This window comes from Sinocyclocheilus anshuiensis, unplaced genomic scaffold, assembly GCF_001515605.1.
Source record: "Sinocyclocheilus anshuiensis isolate Anshui unplaced genomic scaffold, SAMN03320099.WGS_v1.1 scaffold1803, whole genome shotgun sequence".
NCBI lineage: Eukaryota > Metazoa > Chordata > Actinopteri > Cypriniformes > Cyprinidae > Sinocyclocheilus > Sinocyclocheilus anshuiensis.
This window is the reverse complement of record NW_015548301.1, coordinates 221,644-231,250: the sequence shown is the minus strand read 5'-3', so window position 1 is coordinate 231,250 and position 9,607 is coordinate 221,644. Positions and strand designations below refer to the sequence as shown.

The window sequence follows — 9,607 nt, the reverse complement described above, 5'->3', positions numbered from 1 at the left end:
AATAAATATATTAGTATATTGTATTTTTGAGTTTATATTTATGTCTGTGCCATAAATATATATATATATATATATATATACAAATGATAAAGACTTTCGACATGTGTTCCATTCAGAGTTGCTAAACTGTAACTCCATGTCTGACTATCTACCAAACCTAAATATATTATCATTCACACACGCTTAAATCAAACCTGTGCTCAATAACATGAGGGAAATCTCCATCATCTCTCTCTAAAGACTCGTTCTCAGTACAATTCGCTTCATGTCTGCTGCCAAACAAGCCCAAGTCTACAGGTGGATGAGCTACTTTTCACAAAATGTCTGTCCACAGGCAGCCATTTCACTGCAGAGTTGTTTTGGTGAGGAGATGGAAATAAAAACCAGATCTGCTCATGACAATTGAGGTTAGATTTACGAGCAGATGTGTGTTTGTACGCAGTGACTCAACAGACTCACTCTCTTTTTCCCAGTACTTTGTACCTCGCTAAATGTCTTTAACATAAAAATCTCATCAAGCACAAGCACAGGATTTACCCTCACTACCTTGACCCACAACACTAGACCCCACTGCCTTTCATTGAACAAATCCCTGTAATTGTCATGGAGTGACAAAAACAACTTACCTCATGAATATGAATTAGGTTGTACACAAACAATTTATCACAATCTTGAAAAAATACTGTATTGCATTGAAGATCATGTCTGAAGTAGAGTATTTGCATAACCTCAAGTCAAAGTGAGCTGTAAACAATAATATTCCGTTTAGAAATGTCCAAAAAACAATCAAAGCAGTGATGACAAATAGTTATAACAATTCAAAACAATAAAAATCCAGTGCATTATATCACATTATAGTAGAAAAAGTACTGAAAGTGTCCAAAGACATTACTTGCATAAACCTTTACTGGAAAAAACTCAACATGTTTAATCAAAGGATTCACAAATACTACAAACGTGAACTGGAGAAGTCATTCTATGAAGTCCACACCTGCCCTTGGAAACCTTAAAAACATCCTTTGTGAAATTCATAATAAAACTTTGACACTGATAAGCACTCTGTGAAAGTATAATCAAGAACTACAATATCTCAGGCCCATCACATGTGCAAAAGAAACATGACTTCATGGACACACAATTCATAAAATGCATACTTCTGGTTTATTCTCTTCTAAAATATAATGCACACACACAAATCATATTTCATTTATCTAGCATTTTCCTTTCTTTGCTAATGTCCAATAGATCCAAAAAAGATAACATTAAAAGAAGAGAATTCTGTACTGTAGCCCCCCTAACCTATGCAATACATATTCATTGTTGCTGTGTAAGGAATGTAGCACTCGGATGCATTCAGTTACTTCACCAATTATGTGTGTGTGTGCTGAAGGTAGAATAGGGTATACAAGAGGAGGAGGAGGAAGTATTAATAGACTTATTTTTACATTGCTTGTCTCCTGCGCTCTGATGGACAGATCATTAGATCATTTTCACTGGCGTCTCTCTGAGGTCAGGCTCTGGTGAACTACAGTCACGCAACCCCAGCTTTACTACAGGCTCTTAAAGGGCCAGAGCTTCCTTTAAACACAAATGAAAACTGCCCAGACTAAGAGACTGACCACCCATACATCCATTCACCCAACATTCTGGAGTAAGACTTTTTGCTTTTGTCGTTTATGCTTCCCAAGGCTGTTTATTTTCATCAAAAATACAGTAAAACTAGTCATTTTGTGAAATAATACAATTTAAAATGGTTTTGTATTTGAATATATTTTAAAATAATTCTCCTATCCTTCAATTCATACCATCAAACCTGGTAAATTGGTCACGTGACACAAACATAACAGACCACTGAGCAGCCACATGCGCTCCGATGGCAGATTATTTCACATCACTAGCACTAATGACAACGGCTTTCCAACTGAACCTTAACCTTGCCAAAGATGGGTCAACATGCGCGTTTTGTGAATTAATGGCTGTGTGTGAGAGAACCTGAGTTTGGAAACAGTCTTCACATGAGATCATGCATCAGTCTGCTGGCACACGGCTCTGTTTATGGTATTAATCTCGTTTTACATGACTGTTATTATAAATTCTGTTTTATTGAGCATTGCATATTGATTTGAAAACTTTTCCCAGGAATGCTTCACAATCCCTAAATGGCATTTATAATAAATAACACAGCACAAAGAATTGAAAAATGTCATTTATTTAGTGACTGATAGTCCGTCTCCAAGCTGCATAACAGGCATAAAAAACAGTTTAAAGGAAAGAGGGGACTGAATGTGTTGCAAGGAGAAAATAAAGGATTTGCACAAAGTCCCACCATGTCAGGCGAACATTATTACAGTTGTCACGCAACAGAACACTCCTTTATAATGTATCTGGGTAGTTTTTACTAGTCGTTTCCACGACATTGTGTGCAAAGGAACCGCCTTCTGATTGCCAACAAACACGGAGCCCATAAATGTTCTTACTGGAGGTTTTGATGTCGACAATAAATATCTCAGCTCTTTAGAAGCAGCTTTTTATGCTGCGCTTTGCATTCTGTTGCTAACAAAGAGCTGTTTGAATGGTCAGGGTGACAGAATACATAATACTAGCCTTTTAAGGGAATTAAAACGCATTCGGATCATATGCACATAAACTGAAAATAATTTTTTAGAAACAATTTTACTCAGAAATTGCAAGTAAATTTCAGAATTAATTTTGAAAGACTGAAATAGTTTTTTCATGTAAAACATACTCCAATAATCTTTGAAAACTAATTTTTTACAGTGTTTGCACAACATAAAGATCAAATATGGATTTATCCAATGGATAACTAAGGTCAGGGATTTCTCATGCAAGGGAGGGGGAAAATCCTCTGTCCCATGCTAAAACAGATGTTTGGAGACTCACGCACTTGCATGATGCTAGACGCTTGGATCATTTATCAGTTTCTAGCACACATTCTTACATGACGAAAACAAACAGAGGAATGTTTCCAGGACAGAGACGTGAGATGGAATTTTCCTGATTTGCACGCAAGAAGAATTTGCCAAGGAGGGTCTGGCGACTGCCAAGCATCTGCACAACTGTGAGTTCACTGGGGGGAAATTTTAACATGATACTGGACACTCAGTGTGGAAGAGCACCAGAGCCAACATCATTCCCTTGTGAAGAACAATCACCCTGCTGCTGTCAGCCCTGTCTTCAACTGATGACGAATTCATCAGTATTACATTCCTACATTATTATCAATGACACCTCTTCCAAATGTCACAAGCAATGTCTTAAACTGTGCTCAGTTTTGCCAATATACTAAAGTCAGAGATCTTGAAATGAACTCTGACATCTCAAATTCTTCCAAGACTGCATTACCTGATCCATGTTATACAACTGTCAGTAACTTACTTTAAAGAAATTGATACTTTTATTCAACAAGGATAGATTAAATTGGCCAAAAGTGAGACTAAAGACGTTAATAGTGTTACAAAATATTTCTCTAAAATAAACACTCTCTATTCACAAAAGAATCCTGTAAAAAATTATCACTGTTTCCACAAAAATATGAAGCACCACAAATATTTTCAACATTGATAATAATTCGAAAAGTTTCTTGAGCTGCAAATCAGCATATTAGAATGATTTCTGAAGGCTCATGTGACACTGAAGATTGGAGTAATGATACTGAAAATTCAGCATCGTATCACAGGAATAATTAACATTTCAAAATATATTCAAATAGAAAACAGTTATTTTAAACTGTAAGAATATTTACATTTAGTCATTTAGCAGACGCTTTCATCCAAAGCGACTTACAAATGAGGATTTAATAATAATCATAATAATATTTTACAATATTACTGTTTTACTTGATTTTTAATCAAATACAGCCTTAGTAAGCATAAGAGACTAATTAAAAAAACGACCTCAGACTGTAGTGTACATATCAGTTTTTTAGCTCTACAGACAGTCATGCATATCCATGATATTTTTTGAGCCAAAGAAAAAGAGTCTTCTTAGAAAAAGTTGATATTTAAATAAAACAACTCAAAGCTCTCATGAGCTATGAAAGAAAAAATCCTTTGGGATTGAACATAATATATCATTGGAAACCACTAAGGTGATGAGACATTCAAATGAGAAGGACAAATTTTAAAACACTTACTGAACACAATATTTATTCAATTCGCTTAAAATGCAAAGATTAAAAAAAAAACACAAAGTGCTTATTCCTTGAGAAAAACTGCAGATTTTGGATCTTAGCTTGGTCTATTACTGGAAAAACTGAAAATGTTAAAAGCACTCAATCAAGTGGTTATCAAATGGCCACATGTGGCCACTAAAAGTGGATTGTGAATGGTCTAAACAGAAGCATCAAAGCTGATCTGCATCTTCCCCCTCTTAGTGCTTTTCTCAAGGACGAGGACTTTGCCAGGCTGCAGTCACGCAAACGCTCCCCAGGAGCCAATGGAGCATTCATTACCCATAACCCCCTTCTCTTCAACATCCCACACACACACACTCACTCACTCACTCTCTCTCTGGATCTCAATTACTCCCTGATGTGCAGTTTAAGTTGTTATTTACACACTGCAACTAACTCTCAAAGTACATTAGCATTTTCTAAAGGAAACAGTAGTGCTTAAAATGGTGTTTAAGTTGAGTAAGCTCAGGTTTTAGACTCAAATGAAATGCTGCTTCATCAAACATAGTCCTAGTCCTGACATTTAGCATGCATCTTGCACTGTAAGAAAATTCATTTAAAAAAAAAAAACAGATAATGTTCTGGAAAAAAAAATGCTGGTACGTTTGCTTAAAGTTCCAGAAAATGCATTCATATTAACAAGGTACTGTATGTTGGGTAGTATTTTAACACAATAATTTCAACACATTTCAGCATGTGTCATCTTTTAAGTTTAAAGGTGGCTATAGATGGTCAAATTAATGTATGAAATAAAAGACCAATGACAATTCAGTAACTAAATAAAACACTAAAAAGATCTACGACAAATGTGTATTTAAAAATGTTGTACTTTCAGTTTAATCTGATATTTTTTTAAATAACATTTATACTTTAAGAAATGTAAAGGAATAATTCAAACAAAAAAGTAAATTCATGTTCCAAACCTCAAAATAAATGTTATTTTATGTGTAAAAATTGTACTTTTTTGCATGAACTATTCCTCACGCGTATTACTATTAAGTAAAAAAGTTTATAAAAAAAAACAAACATCTACAGCTGAAATTAATAATTATTACTATTATTATTATTGCAAAACAGCTTGATCAAGATTATCATTAGTCTCATTATCATTAGGCATCAGTTCATGCTGGTGTATTAAGATGCTCTTTAAACCGGTTCAGAGCAGATGTGTGTCTAATAGTAGTGTTGCCAGTAACAAGATCTGCTGCAAACTTTGGATCTCTGCTATCATCACACGCTTCCCTTCAGGAGTCACTCTTTGTGACAATTAAACAATTAAAACGTCTGCAGCACAAACTGTGCAGGTTGTTACAAACTTAAGTATAATACTTGGGGTTAGTGGTTTGTTTAAATCACTAATCCTATGTATGAGCAATAATGATGTTTGCATTGGCAAGCACTAAATGAGCAATATGTTTCATCCTGAAAGGAAATAAAGAAAAGCTTTTGAGGTCAGTTTATACCCTCCACATCCCGAGAGGCCCGGAAATGTGTTGGAATTCATCTGGCCAAGCGACAATCAAAATGATTTGATTATAATTGTATGGAACAAGCCTCTAAAAATGGTGTTGGGCCAACAAAGGCCTTTCACAGGGTTTCCCCGCTGTGTTTTAAGACTTGTGGTGGAGAATGAAAACACAGTGTGTCTGGATCAGACACGGCTTCAGTCATGCACAATCAACCTGCACAGTAACTCAAAAGACAGGCACGGGCTGAGAGGAGAAAAACTAGGAGAATTAGCTACTTATGCTTTGACACCGATGTAAACCTAAATTCATGTAAAGGGATAGTTCACCCAGAAATGACAATTCTGTCATCATTCACTCACCCTCATGTCATTCTAAACCTGTGAGCATTTCTGTGGATTACTTTTAGTTTAATGACTAATGTCATTTCTATTGTAACTTGTATGTCACATATTTAAAGATATTTTAATTACACATTTGTAATGATGAAATATAGAAAGCAAGAATATAGAGCTTAAAGTAGCAGGTCTGATCTTTAAAGAATTTGATGAGAAATATTTGTATTTGTATATTTAAATCCGTGACTTGAATCTCATCGCTGTCTTGGGAGAAACAACTGAGACACAGGGGAATAGTGATTTTTCTTTTCTATAGGCAAATACTGATTGACCCACCTCCCCATTTTACAACAAAGAACAAGAAAGTGTTGAATAAATTACATACTGGTAAATGAGACGTCATAAAATGATTTTAATTATTATCAAAAGTTTTTAATTTAACCGGTCTACCAGTAGCAAAGCAAATTCTTCAATGTGACAGTTTCATATAAAAATGAAAACCTTTCCATGAAACCCTTTTTGATGACATTATTATCAAAAGTTTTTAATTTAACCGGTCTACCAGTAGCAAAGCAGATTCTTCAATGTGACAGTTTCATATAAAAATGAAAACCTTTCCATGAAACCCTTTTGATGACATTCCAGTTCACATTTTAACTTCAAACCTGACAAGAATTTTTGACATACTTCATTGCCTTGTCAATAATTTACGGCTTGAAAGGTGACGGAAAATGAGATCAGACCAAAAACGCAAATGGCCTTGAGAAGATGAATACATTAAAATGCCGATGTTTGAATGTAATGCATGCATCAATCTTATACGAACTGAAAGATCAAGGCTGACACAAAACGAGATCCGTGACGGTTCAAGTTCTTCAGGGCCGGATCTTGCATTATAAATGACTGTATTCATGACAGTTATGAATTTCACCATCTTAAGTGGGTTGTGTAAAATCTCCCTCAAATACACAAACCTGTGCAAAGACACCTGGAAGCGATAAATAAATAAATGTGACTTGACTTTACATTATGAATAGCATGGCAATCTACGGTCTCAAAAAAAGCTTTCCCAACACTGCATATTGCGCATACGATGCTGGGCACACAATGTTCCTTCCTTTTTAGTTGCTAAAGGTTGTTTTTATTACCCCTCAATTACTTTGTTATGAGTTGAGTTATGTTTGAGAGATGCCCACCTGCCAGCACACAGCCCAAATACTGCCAGCTCTCCACACAACAGCTCAACACTGATCCGTTTGAACACTGTCACAACAAACAGCATGTTAGTGTAAGAGGGGAATCTCTACATTACATTAAGCTACACATGGGCCTGTCCTTATATGGCTTCTCCTGAAATAAATCCCATTATTCTACACGGCAGAAGAACTTCATGTGTATTTACCAGCATGTTTGGCCAGCTTTCCCCCGAACTACAATAGAAGCTATTTTTAAAGTGAACTAATTTATTTTTAAAGTGGTTCTGCTTTGTATTATAAATAATTTAACATGCAAACTAAGAATATGAGCTAAAATTTTAAAGGAACACATGGGAGGAAAAATTCAAGAGGGGGAAATGTTTTCCATAAACTTTTGCAAATTAAATCTATATATACTCCATATAAAAATGTAAATGCGACAGAATGTACTACTAATTTATCCCAAAACAAAACCACAAAACATACTAAAAGACAGATCAAATTTTATGGATATGCTTGAGTGAAACACAAAGATGAGTTTGAGTCAGTTAACCAACATCAAGTTTATTTTAAAGTGTTCAAATAATTTTTTGGAGCTAATGTATGAAGTGTTGTAATTCACAGTTTTAGCTGGGAAATTTGCCAGGAAGCATTCCTTCTTACCTTGAAAGAAGCTCTTAACCCGCAGAAAGCTGACGCTGAGCCTCAGCACTGAGAGTTTGTCCAGTTTGGAGATGACATCTGCACTGAAGGGCAGCAGACTTGCCAACCGGTCCAGTTCTGCATTCAGACGGTCGCGATGACGCTTGGACGGATTCGATTTCTGATCTGCTTTCTCTGGTTTCCTGCAGATATAAACCATATCATAAACCTGTGTGGCATCCAATGGACTAAATTTTAGGCCTGTCGCAATAATCAATATATCGACTTATCGCGCAATATATGTACATGACCTCAATCATTTTTGGTGACACAATATATCGCCCATCATATTTACTTCAAAATGAATGTCACCATGTTTTTTACATTCCACTTGCGCCTGCGTCTTTTGCAGCTTCTCGTACATAACGTGGTGTAGTCATGAGGTGCTTGCTCAAATTTTAAAAATGCTTCTACAAAAAAGTTTCATCTGAAGATATGGCCTTGTTTAGGGATCTGTGCCTCTGTGCATACGGACATCTGACTGCTAAGTAGTGATTGTGTTTTTCAGCAATAGTGTGCTGTGCACCCTTAATATACAGAGAAAAGAAGGTCCGGAAAAAGTCTGTAGATGGAAAAATCAACATAAAAGTGCATTTTTCTTTTTTTTGTACTTGTTACTTTGCACTTTTTGTTAGAAAATGTTTATTTACTATTTATTCAAGTTTTTTAAGGTATCTAATATTTTGATACTTAATTTCCATGATCTAAATATTCTTAAAAAGTACAAGTTTGTAGTCATTTGGAAGTGTGTAGGCCTTCTTGCATTATTATGCTGTTACATTATGATTAATAATGTAAGGTCTTTAAAATGACAATAATATCGCTTATCGCAATTATTTCTGGGGCAATATATCACACAACCAAAAGTTGTTATCGTGACCAGCCTACTAAATTTGACAGAATTATGACAATTATGTAATAATTATTATTACCACCACCACTACTACTATTACCAATAATAATGATAATAGTAATAACAATATTATACACATTTATTATCATTAGTGACTTTTCTATTTGTATTTATTTGTATTAACACTGCCAATAAAACAGTCATCGCAATACAAAAAACCTTGAAACGATTGTAACAACATGAATTGAAAATAATTTACTATTATTGTCATTAATAATAATAGTAATTTACATATTTATTATCATTAACGATTTCTCTCATTGGTTTTGTTATTTGCATTGATGTTTTGTCAAACCAGTCATGCTAATAAACTGATAAATACTCAACCGTTTCTGCACAGGTTTTCTCCTTTTCCTTCCAGCATACAGACAGTCTCCAGGTGGAATCATTGTTCACTTCTCCAAATAACACGAAGATGCTCTTTTTAGTTCCTGGCAAACAGAATTAAACGTGGAAAAACCAGAAGGAAACAGAATAAGGAGGTGTGGAAGAGAAACAACAAACACATCGCCTCAGAGAAAATATAGATGGGCAAGTTCTGTAGTTACCCAAATACTGAACATATAAGAAATGAAACTCACCAAAATCCACATTCAGCCGATGATAACGGTTGAAGTAACCTAAGATAATGGTTTGAAACGAAGTCGAATCATCCGGAGTGTCAATAAGATGGAATAAACTCGATATGACAGCGACATCGAGCCCGCGCTGATGTTTTATAGCGCGCGGATCCTCACGCGAACATTACGCAAGACGCACGCACAGCGCAAGCGACGCGAACAAAATAGAACTTTCTGCTA

The 9,607-nt window shown here is 35.3% G+C and overlaps 1 protein-coding gene across 2 annotated transcripts in view; it reads right to left on the bottom strand.

Moving 5' to 3' along the window:
- The window catches only part of LOC107656142 (aryl hydrocarbon receptor repressor-like), a 17,701-nt gene extending 8,229 nt beyond the window's left edge, over positions 1–9,472 (bottom strand). For both annotated transcript variants that reach the window (XM_016443862.1, XM_016443863.1), the window contains exons 1-3: positions 9,389–9,472; positions 9,135–9,238; positions 7,856–8,037 (exon numbers count right to left, since the gene is read on the bottom strand). In XM_016443862.1, coding sequence (XP_016299348.1) covers positions 7,856–8,037; positions 9,135–9,196 — 244 coding nt within the window. In that variant the 5' untranslated portion in view covers positions 9,197–9,238; positions 9,389–9,472. The remainder of the gene's footprint in view (positions 1–7,855; positions 8,038–9,134; positions 9,239–9,388) is intronic.
- Between the last annotated feature and the right edge of the window lie 135 nt (positions 9,473–9,607).